At 47.4% G+C, this 11696-nt stretch overlaps 1 protein-coding gene across 1 annotated transcript; it reads right to left on the reverse strand.

Moving 5' to 3' along the window:
• Positions 1 to 2179: 2179 nt before the first annotated feature.
• Positions 2180 to 11465, reverse strand: ADAMTS1 (ADAM metallopeptidase with thrombospondin type 1 motif 1). Its single transcript, XM_070407009.1, has 9 exons — positions 10295 to 11465; positions 8398 to 8744; positions 7913 to 8045; positions 7384 to 7548; positions 6664 to 6950; positions 6261 to 6447; positions 5996 to 6171; positions 4927 to 5102; positions 2180 to 4333 (listed from the first exon to the last, which is right to left on the reverse strand). The coding sequence occupies exons 1-9, from the start codon at positions 10965 to 10967 to the stop codon at positions 3634 to 3636; spliced, it is 2844 nt and encodes a 947-aa protein (XP_070263110.1). The 5' UTR covers positions 10968 to 11465; the 3' UTR covers positions 2180 to 3633.
• Positions 11466 to 11696: the final 231 nt, after the last annotated feature.

Raw genomic sequence — 11696 nt, forward strand, 5'->3', positions numbered from 1 at the left:
ATATTTTATTGTAGATTCTACCTTTAATTCACAAGAAATGTCATTCTTTATTTTGCTTAGTGCTTTTCCATCTTCAGTATAATTTTGGCTGATATCATTTTATTCCAACTTTTTTTCTACTGTTTGCCTGATAAATCTTTGCACTTCTTTGAAGAAATGTCATTTTGATTTAAATAGTTCCCTTTCATTTATCATGTTATTGGATTTTATTTTTAAGCACATCCTGAAGGTATTTGTCTTTGAATAGGAAAGTTTAACAATGTATTGTCAGGATAATGTGGTTGTAATTCGGTCACCTTATTTTTTGCTTTCCATTATTTTCTTTATGGATCAAATATTACATACATCCTTTCTCTATGAAGAGATATGTGTGGGTATTTGCTTCTAAGAAGTATCATTCATTTATATTACCTAATTACCAAATTAAGAAATGAAATGATGTCCTTTGATAACTCCAAATATAAGAAATTTCTATCCTACAGTTACGATTTTGTTGATAAACCAAAGCATCTTCCATGTTTTACTGTTTGCATTTCTGCCAATATCATTTGAGCTCATTCATGTCACAAAAGTCTGTGTATGGCAGGACAGACTATGCTTTATACTGATATACCTTTGGTCAATTTTCTTGATAGATCTAGCAACCCCACTTTTGCATTAATAATTTTTGCTTTTCTTTCATTTAAAAAAACCAATGAGATTAGCAAATTGTGGGTGTTGTTTATTATTCCTAAGTCATGTAAAGACCTCTTCTAAAAGCAGATTAAATAAGGAGCAAAAATTTGGAACGATTTTTGTCCATTTTTTGCATGAAAGCTCTGATTCAAAAATTTTGCTTGTAGTTGGAATGCTAGAGAAAGTGCCTATTGAGTGCTTTCCAAATTGAGTATTTTAATTAATATTCAACATTATGCCAACTCATCATTTATATCTGTACCATGAGCGAGCACAAAATAGTTCATCTTTTTAAGCAGGTGCTTGATCAATCTCACAAAACCAGATGTGTTTTGTACTAAACTCTCTTTGCTGGCAAAATTTTTAAACTTCTCAGTTTATTGATAAAAGAAAAATCTCATCAGCAAAGGGCTAAAAACATAAGGTGGTGACTTAGAAAGTTGCTTGGCATTGAATATACAGAGAACAATGGAAAAACTTTTGACTGTTTTTATCTCTTTGTGTCCTGAACTTCAGTCTCCTTGCTGACTATGTCAAATCAATGCGAGCCTTTTCAAAGAAACATTAACTCATCAGTGAATTGGGCCAGATCTGAAGATGACTTCTTTATATTGTGGGTTATCATTTTAGGTACATTTATCTCCTTTTATCAAATAGCTTGTATAGTGATTGAGGGTGAGGGCACATCGCTTACTGAGTACCATAGTAATGTTAAGCAAAAACATAATTGTGGTAGACATCACCTTAGGCCACTGGTGATTAAGCACATGGCCAAATCCGATGGCTAACGGAATTCTATGGGATCACATAGTTCCCAGCGTGAAAAGACTCAACTTTTACTTTTCGGTTCAGAGGCCCAGGAAGTAGTAAAATATGAAACCAGAGACTAACCTGACTCTCCCTTCCCCTGCCCTGCTATCTGACTTATACACCTGGCTCCAAAGAAGCTTACTCATGTATAATTCTGAAGGGCGAATTATCCTCTGAAACTGAAGTTAACAAGTTACATAGAACTATTTGAGGAGACTATTTGAAGGACGGTGAAGAGAAAGATGAAAGTGTGAAGTTGGAAGTGTATGTGGCTAACCATATAATCCAAGTCTTCTAGTGCATCAACTACTTCCTGGGAGAAAGGTAGGTACTTTGGAAGAAGTCTATACTTTTAAAACAATTGATGTACCATTTAGTATTTAGAATACAGTCATTCACAAAAGTCTACCCGGAGTGTCATGGGTGTTCCAGGGTGTCTCTACTACACCTCAGGTATTTCTGATGACAAAGTGGGACATTTGGCGGGCTCCACTTACCATGCATGTCTATTCATGTAATTTAAGGCACCGTTTTCTACTCAGTAGTTAAGTACTTTCATATAACATCATGTGATATAGTTGAGGAAGACATATGAATTCCAAATACTTCCAGAATCCCATCTTTTCCCACTTTATTTATGGTATACATCAGAGGTCAGCAAACTATACCCAAAGAACAAATTTGGCCCACTGCCTGTTTTTGTAAATAAAATTTTATTAGAACACTGCCATACCCATTCATTTATGTATTGCCCATGGCTGTCTTCATGCTACAACAGCACATTGAAGTAGTTGGGACAGAGATGGTATGGGCCACAAAGCCAAAAGTATTTATGATCTGGCTCTTTTACAGAAAAAGTCTGCCAATCATTTGTATATATTATACATGAGTAACAAACCTATCTACCACCAAAGATACCATAGCTTCCTTTCTTTGCAACAATCACACAATCCATGATATATAAAATACATTTCATTAGAATGAAATCTTATTTCCAAAGAATTTAAGATTATATCCGTTCTTCAAATTCAGTATTTAAGTCTCGGATTTCCTTCCTAGAAATAAATTCCCACTTAAAAAAAAAATACACACATATTCGAAAAGTGTTCTTTTATTATTTCTAGTAACATATATTGTATAAATACTCTATCTTTTATATGCCCTTTTACAATCACGGTATAACTTAAGAGTTTTATCATTAAAAAGAAATGTATAAAAATAAATATGTTATAATAGGCATTTATTACATACTATAGTCCTTCTCAGAAGGAACACACAAACCAATACTTATAAAGTACGTAGAATTTATAGTAACATATTTTACTATATACACATGGAAAAAGTCATCCTCTTTCATAGTAGAAGAGCTGAACAGACATTCACCAGGATATGACTGCTGGCCCAGCTGCTGGGGATGGACCTGCTACCCCTCAGTAGCCTCCCCATCATGAGACAAAGGACCTCACTGTCCCCAAACACTGGGGACCCTGTTTTGCTCACCCCTTTCTTGTTCTGCCATTACTTCCTTGTTTGTGTGATCTCGCTGACTTTCTTGAGACTCAGACTGGTTTTTCACATGCACATTCCTAAGGTAGGCTTACACAGGAGGGAAGGAAGGTGGGAGGTACCGAGCTGGGGGTGCCTCCTCTGGATTTACCAGCACCCGATACATCGCTGCTGTTTTCCTCTTAGAGACTCAGTGCATTTTTACAAACACAGGACTTGTTTCTTGGTCAAAATAAATGTACAAAGACGGGAGAATGGCAAAAAAAGGTAATGATGAAGTCACTGGACATGCTCAACTTTTTTCTCCATGGTGGACATTCTTCAATTCTTAACTCTCGGTAGAAAAGATGACATAAACATTCTCTGAAACCATCGCAGTCATAAACAGTGCTGGTCAAAGCTCCTCTTTGGACTCCTTTCTCCCTCCATTGCGAGTGACACAAAGTAAGCCACACCTTAAGCTAAGAATCTCATTGTTCTCCTGCTTTGCCTTCCCCAACCCCCAGGACACCAGGTATTGAATCAGTACCAGGGAACAGGGATTGTAACATCACCAGCAAGGTCTACTGGATCCCTCCAGCCTTCTTGATTTCAGTGCCTCAGCCCTTCCTCACCTCCTCTTCCCCTCCACACTCAGCCCGCTTAGCTGCACTCTGCCATGGTGCAAAAGTCTATGTAATGTTTAGGCTTCTTTAAAGGATCGCAGCTCTCGTGGGCCAGCGCCCCCCCATCGTGGGCCAGACACTGCAAGGTCCTCTTTTTGTAGCCCTTCCCACAAGTCTTGGAACAGGGGGACCAGTCCCCCAGCTGCCAGTGGGGGCAGGGCAGGTCCGCGCAGGGGCGGGTGCTGGCTGGCTTCACTTCCTTGGCACACTCCGAGGCAGGCTGCCCGTTGAGGTCTCGGCACTCCACCCGTCTCCTCTGCACCCCCTGCCCACAGGACTTGGAGCATTCGCCCCACTCTTCGATGACCCACTCTGAGAAGGTAGGGATGGCATTGAAAGGCTCCTTCTTCTTCTTCACGAAATAGGTGTATTTAATTTTCGGCCTGAGGGCATTGCCCACTGTGAGGACCTGGATGGTCAAGGGCTCCTTGAGGGGGCTGAAGCTGCGGATTCTTTCCAGCGCCGCAGAGGAGCCGCTGTACCTCAAGGCCGTGCCCTTGTACGTGATGTCCTGCTCTAAGGTGGACAGGGTGAAGTCGCCGTTCAGGATGTAGGTGCCATCGGCGGCTTTGATGGCGAGGAAGCTGCCAGTGTTCCTGGATCCCCTCTGGTTCCGTTGTTTCACTTCAATGTTTGTGGCTCCCGCCGGGATGGTGACGATGTCATGATAGCCAGGACTGCAGGTAAGAAGAGCAGATAGAAAGATTTATACTGGATATTTATACGGCTTAGCTCAGTGGTCGGCAAACTCATTAGTCAACAGAGCCAAATATCAACAGTACAACGATTGAAATTTCTTTTGAGAGCCAAATTTTTTAAACTTAAACTATATCAGTAGGTACATTGTTATGAACTTAATTAGGGTACTCCTGAGCTGGCCTTTGCTAAAAACGTCCTCAATCTGATTGAGGTACCTTCGCTGAGGTCAACCCCTTCCAACTCTCCCATCCACACTCGTCTTGGCTGAGGTCGACCCCTTCCAACTCTCCCATCCACACTCGTCTTGTATACTTGTTTCGTCTATCTCCTTTCCGAAAACCAACTTCTGCGCATGGGCCATGAAGTTTCAATCGCCCTGTACGTGCGCGCCCGCACGTGGTATTTTGTAGAAGAGCCACACTCAAGGGGCCAAAGAGCCGCATGTGGCTCTCGAGCAGCGGTTTGCCGACCACTGGCTTAACTAATCATTTAGAAGACAATTTTTACCAGACCTGTACAAAGAAACATCTAAATGATAGGATCTTTGGGAGTACGGCATTTTCAAACTTACTTTGAACTGGTAGCCGATCCTGATATTTTCTTGCATGTGGATCCATTTCCTCCACAAATGCCACATTTGTCAAATTTCTTTTTGGAGTCTATGATGCGATCACAACCGGCTTTTACACACTGTCCTTGCACGCACACAGAGGTGGAGTCAGGGCTGCATGGAGTACCATCTACCACCTGAGGAAGGAAGAACAGGTATCTGGTGTCACACACTAACCAGGGTCGACATGGAGCTGTAACTCCAAAAGTTTCCCTCATTAGCATCACTTCTCTGATTTCCTGACCATTGCAATAAAACGGTACTCTATACCTGCCATATACTATCCTTCTATGTCTTTTTTCCCCATAGCACATGCAGACATCTGAAAAAATCACACATTTTTTATTATTGTTTATTGACCTATCTTACTTCTACCTAAGATCAATGAAAGCAGATTTTTTTGTCAATTTTTCATGGCTGTATCCTCAGGATAATGCCTGAATAAGTAGGTGCTGAACAAATCACTTACTAAATATTGAATTTGCAAGTGGGGAATATTTTTATGGCCTACAGTGATAATGACACATGGGATTTCAACCAAATTCAATACCACATTCTACCTCAGCCAGTTTATCCCCTCAGTCCAACAGTAATATGATGCTTTTGCTAGTTCCATATATGTTCTTAAACACAAAAGGCATCAAAGCTCAGACTTCTATTTTAATAAGTCTGTTTGCACATGCTCCTGCTAGTCACCCAGTAACAAGTACTTTGGACCATGCCTAGGCTATTTTCCAAAACTACTGGTTGGCTGCCATGCTAATACATCATTGATCTAGCCTAGTAAAGGGCTCTTGTTTATAAGAATAATAATAAGACATTGCAAGAATCCTAAGTGCTGAATTCAGCTTCATTCATCACTCTAAACAACACCAAACAAATCTGGCTGAGGTATGCCGAAGAAAATGAAGTCTAATTTGAAACTGAACATATTAATATACAAATTAAAGAAAGTGCCTATGGGTTGTATGAAAAGGTAGCAAGCCAAGGCCTTGGGTCTTAGACAAAAAGTAAGTGGAAAAGTTACTACCTTGGGCTGCAGAACGAAGAAGTAGCCAATGCCTTTGGCTTGACAGATGAGCTTGCACCTGTCCTTTGGGGAGACCCCAGCGTACTTGGGTGTCCACTCCACTGCGGGCCCACTCCCAAAGGAAGCTTTGGAGAACTCGTTGTGTGCCTCGCACTGCTCCTCTCTAAAGGTTTTGCCTGGAAAGAGAAGGATAGAAGGGCATTATCAGACTCCATCCCTTCACTGCCTCTTGTGGGGCACGGCTTTTTCACCCATTTTCACTCACCGTTGTTGTCTGGACAGTCCTCAATGTTACATGATCTGTAGCGCACTCGCTTGCCTTCACAGTACTTCCCTCCATTCTTGGGGACCGGGTTGTCACATTCCCTCATTGTGTACTGAACGCCTCCACCACAGGTTCTCGAGCAATCTCCCCAGGGTCCCCATGGCCCCCAGCTTCCATGAACAGGTGTCTACATGGGGACACAAGTCATCAGATTAGAATTCTCTACAGAGACCTTCTTAGGGAATAAAAGAGAAAAATATGAGATAAAGAATCAATTACAAAAAGAATCTGTCTTCCCGGCCCGAGAACAGAGCTGGGGTGTTTAACGTGCCATCAGACACTTTGACATCACTCTATTCGATTCTGAATTTGAAAGGAGCATGCGCATGAGTAGGAAACTCACATCAAAATGCTTCTTGTCGGTCTTGTTCACACACTTGCCGTTGACACACCATTTCCCTTCGCCACAGCTGGTGCCGTCCGCCCAAGGGAAGTGTTTGGTTTGGCACACCAGCAGCCCCCCGGAGGTGCCCGTGCACCAGAGGGTGGTGCACGTGCTGGCTGCATCAGGGCAGTGTTTGGAGTCTTCCCCAAACGTAAATTGGCACTGCCGGTTGGCATCATACAAGGTCCCAGGAAGGTCAGAGGGGAGCTGCATGGGGCTCTGGGGCTTGTCCAGCAAACATTCCCCTGCAAAAACAAAACAAACAAAAAACCCAACTATTAACCACTGTTAATAAATAATAAATGAAAGCATGTAGGGGGTAGATCAATTCCGGCAAATATGTGTCATAAGAGATAATATATAGCAAAGCTAGTTGAAAGCTGTCAAACTTTTGGAGAAGATGCCAGAGAAATTTAAATGAAGATAAATTGAAATGAAGATATTATCCTCACTGGGGTATTTCTGCATTAACAATGACAGGAAATGACTGTTCTGCTAAAAATTCAAATTCATGTATCTTTTATTGGAATTAAGATCTAAAAAGGCATGCGCTTGGCAGTGAAAGTAATCTTCAAGGAAAATATCAAGAACAAAAAAAGAAAAAATGAGCCTGTTTAATTAGAACTTTACGTACAGGAGGTTGGATGCCATGTGGGAAGAGTAGTTGGAGCGTCTTACCATGACCGTTATCCAGAAATGAGGTAATCATGTAGGCGCTGCAGGGAGACCAAGGCTGGCTGCGGTCCAAGTTGGAAAGCATGGACGCCATCAAGTGGGAATCCCGGTTGACATTAATGCTGGCACATTGCTTCGCATCATCGTGTGGCATGTTAAACACGTGGCCTAAGAAGCAATCCAAAACTCACATTAAAATATAGGTAAATGTGCAGCATTTTATTCCAAATAGGGATATTTCTACAGAAAAAGAACACCTATTTTGGAGACCATGTCTACAGAATGTCTACATTTTAGAGTGTAAACAAACATGTACAATCTCCAAATGTCCATAGCTCCAATGATCTGATTGGTATTCTAATAAAGATGATCATGTGTAGACCAATTAAAACATATTTTCTGCAATTTCTAGAAAGCCCTGGCACCTAACACAGCAATATAACCTACAGACTCTCTCTCTCTCAAATTAATATCTTGTTTTTCAGTTTGCATTCACAAACTGAGCTTAGCTCTTACTCTAAAACAGACTCACCTAATTCATGGGCTGTGGTGAAGGCAGCTTGTAAGCCATCATCTTCTATGACAGAGCAGCTTCTGCTGGGATCACAGACAGTTCCAACATCAGCCATCCCGAGGGTGTCACATGTCTGGGTGCCACACAGGTCCTACAAGGACAAAGGTACCTCCTGATTAATAGGGACATCCCATGAACTTTAGGATCTGTCGGGGCAAGGTGTATCTTCACAAATATCTTGGAGCATCTACATTCATTGTTGCTGAGCTGTCCTTTCAGGGGTACTCTGTGTGACTTGCATCAGTATTTCTTCCTAATGCTATTCAAACAGGACTGTGCAACTTGAGCTATTAAAATCGTAGAAGAAATTAGGAGATGGACTGACCATGCTAGCCCATTAAAAAAATGCAAGTGCCGAAAGCTGGTGACATGCCTTACCGACATTTGTCACCAAGTGGACTCCCCAGGGGACCCTGTCGTACTTAGCCCTATCTTCCTCTCACCTGCCTGGTGAAAAGAATCGCCGTGTCATAGTGTTCGGCATCTCGGTCACTGGGCGGGTTGTGCTGTTTCTGCCAGTTGCAGAAGTTGCGCAGAGTGAGGGCCGCATTGGAAGTCACTTCTGGTCCCTTTTGTTCCTCATAGATGACCAGGATCTTCACGACCACCAGGCTAACCGAATTGCGAATGCTGGGGTGCTTGTACAACCTGGCGGCCACCGAGAACAAGGTGAGGAGGTAGTTCTTGAGGCCACTGCCGTGGAACTCTGCCATGGACTGGTCAGCCACCAGCATGGTTTCCACATAACGGGGGCTGGACACAAATCGCTTCTTTCTCACGCTCCCTCTTCCTGGAAAGGAAAAAGAAAGATGGTTTGCTCAGGGGCAGTCTAGCCGAGAATAATCACCTCCCCAGAGTATATAAGGAAAGTCTAACCAGTCACAGCAAATAAAACAAAAATACACCCAGGGCAACAATAACAAAAATATTTGCATCGCCTTTCACCGAAAATGTTATTTTTAAAGTTTTCTCCTTTACTTTAAATAAAATGGCCATGTGCTCCTCCGAGGGGTCAGGCTTTGTTTTTAAAAAATGTATTTGTTAATTTTTTATATTTTTTATTTGGTGAGCGGGATTTCTTTTGTCCTCCTGCAAATCCTACCATCAGAACAAGGCAGTATGTGCACCTTCCCCCCCAGCTGTAGTAAAAAACTTGGAACAAGGGCAGCAGGCAGAGGCCCTGAGTCACTCTTTCACAGGCCAGGGCTCAAATCCTGAATGAGATCATCGGGCTCCACGTGGAAGGCCCAGGGCAGGGCTGGGGCGTCTGCCAAGGGGCCGGCCTCCAGGAATCTCTCAGCCTGCACTGCTCCGCAATCTCATTCCAGGGGTCCCTGGGGTGCGCTGCTCCTGCCAAATCCAGGCAAAAAGACCACCCACCCTGCCCAGCAGCCTATTGCCCCACTCCAGCTGCCCCAGGGAATTAAGTCCCTGCCTCGGATTTAGTCCAGGGCACTTTAACTCCTGAAACTCAGCCCCCAGGGAACTGGGCTGTGTAACCACATAACCGCTTCAAGGAGCAGATGTGCTGGGGGAAAGTGGAGAAATTCTCAAACAAGAAGTTAAAGAAGAGCAAAGGCACCAAAGTGAGAGGATGAAAAGAACTGGACAGTAAGCACTACACAACAGAGAGGCAGGGGAAGGAGAAGCGGGATTAGCGGTGACTAACGTTCAACAGAGAGCAGAATTATGGCCGCGAGAGGGAGCGAGCGCAACCTGGGATGCCGGGTGGGAGGCGCGGGGAGGCGGGGCCAGCAGGGCAAAGACCTCCCAAGCAGGTTCTGCAGAAAGCCCCGGCCGCCGCTAGTCGTCGGGGTCAGCCTCTTGAATGGGGAAGGGGACCGAGGGCGGCCGCACAGAGGTCGCAGCGCAGCCGTGCAGTCTCGAGGGCTGCCCATTTCGAGGTCCCCAGCGGCCCCGTGCCCTCCATCCCCGCCCTCCTCTGCGCACAGGGCGCGCGCACAGGCAGCGGTTACAAAACTAGTGCAAAGTTGCAACGCGACCAAAGAGCCCATGCGACATGAACTGCATGGGAAGAAGTTGCACACGCTCACACTCGACTAAGATGGAAAGAGGTGCATGACCAACTCTCCCTTCCTGGTCTAAATGCTTCGCCTTAGTCAGCAGAAAATCATTGGGTTGTCTGTCCTGTCTCGATCATTCATTATTCAGGCCAACGGAACTAAGTGTTCTGGCAGGACCCCAAGCCTCATCGCTCCCCGCCAGGTCTCCGTCCTGCCTACAAACTGGAGTCTACTCTTAAGTCGAGTCGCGCAGAGAGAGTGGGGAGAGGGGGATGAATGGAGACACAAGTGAGAGTCATTCTTCTGAGACTGATACCTGTTGGCTGCCCCGAGCTCTGCGGCGCGGGGTCCCTCGGCCGCAACTGAGCCCCGGAGTCCTCGCCCTCAGGCCCGGCGCCCCTCGCGAGCTGAGTCTCCTCGTCTATAACCCCGCACTTGGCCCCGTCGCCGCCCCGCCGCCGCCGCCGGAGGAGATGGAACTGGGGCCGCGTCGGCGGCTCCTCCCCGGCGGCGGCCGGGGCGAGGCGCACCGTGGCGGCGGCGGGCGCGGGCTGGATGAAGTACTCCTCGCCCTGCAGATAGAAGGCGCCGCGCACGCCCTCGCACAGGCTCAGGGCCGCGGCTGAGCTGGGATCGCCGTTCACGGTGCCGGAATAGAAGCAGTGCGCCAGGTCGCCGGCGGGGTCGGGACTTGGAGCGTCGGACCCCCGCCTGCGTCCCACGGTCTGGAGCGTGAAGCCGGGCGCCAGGAAGCCGCGGTCCGGTTGCAGTTCCAGGCTCAGCTGCCGGCCGAAGGCGTCCAGGCGGAGGTGCGTGTCCCTGTGTCCCGGGTCGCGCTCCACTGTGGGCAGCACCAGCTCCTCGTCCTCCTCGGCGGGGCGCCCGTGCGCGCCCGGTAGGACCAGCAGTGCCGCGGCCGCCGCGAGCAGCAGCAGCACGGACGCGGGCTGCGGACCCCGGAACCACCTGGCCAGCTCCGCCTTCCCCATGTCGCCGCCTGCCGTGCGCCTTCGGGACCCCGCGGGGACCGCCAGCTGCACCCGAGCCCCCGGAGGCACCGCGCGCCGCCGCGCTCCCGGCGAGGAGGCTATTGTTTGGGTCGGGAGTGCAGAGCCTCGCTGGCCTCGCTCCGGATGGTTAAAGTTCAGTTACTATGACTCTTTGCAAGTTCACGGAGAACCAGCCGCACTCAGGGCTCCCGGGGTCACTTGGGAGGAGGCGCTGCCGTGCAGCCTGCGGACGCGAAGTTTTCCTCCGAAGCGCAGAGTTGGAGGCACCGCGCAGCCGGCGCTGGCGGGGTGGCTGCTGCGAGGACCCGAAGCGCCCGGGGACGCCTCTGGGGCGGAGGCACCGGGCCACGCGGAGATCGGCGCCGGGAGCCCCTCTTCGGCTTCCGCCTGGACCGGGTGCCGCTCGCTCTGCGCCGGGCTCTGTCCTCTCGGCCGAACCGCGCGACCGGGCTTTGAAACAGCCCCGAGCTCGGAGCGGCTTTCCTGCGAGTGCAAGAACCGGGCACTCGGGACCGCTCTTTTATAGCTTGCAGGAGGCTTCGCCACCCCCTCCCCCCTTCCTCCTCCCTCTTGGCCGCCGCTCCACCCGAAGACACCGCCCCCTAAAGTCGGTGCTAGACGGCGCTCTGCGCGGCGGGCCGGGCGGGGGAGGGGGCGGGGGCGACCTCCGCGCTGGCTCCGCGCCACGGGCTCGTCCATCTGGGGGCG

This window comes from Myotis yumanensis, unplaced genomic scaffold (genome assembly GCF_028538775.1).
Source record: "Myotis yumanensis isolate MYYU_CA2020_CCGP unplaced genomic scaffold, mMyoYum1.0.hap1 SCAF_2, whole genome shotgun sequence".
NCBI classification, from domain to species: domain Eukaryota; kingdom Metazoa; phylum Chordata; class Mammalia; order Chiroptera; family Vespertilionidae; genus Myotis; species Myotis yumanensis.

Excerpts from the sequence above, each read along its gene's own strand:
- ADAMTS1 (XM_070407009.1), bottom strand. The coding sequence starts at position 10,967 with ATGGGGAAGGCGGAGCTGGCCAGGTGGTTCCGGGGTCCGCAGCCCGCG. Across the intron at positions 8,745-10,294 it reads GAGCTCGGGGCAGCCAACAG|GAAGAGGGAGCGTGAGAAAG; the intron begins GTATCAGTCTCA and ends TTTCCTTTCCAG. Across the intron at positions 5,103-5,995 it reads TCTTCGTTCTGCAGCCCAAG|GTGGTAGATGGTACTCCATG; the intron begins GTAGTAACTTTT and ends TTCCTTCCTCAG.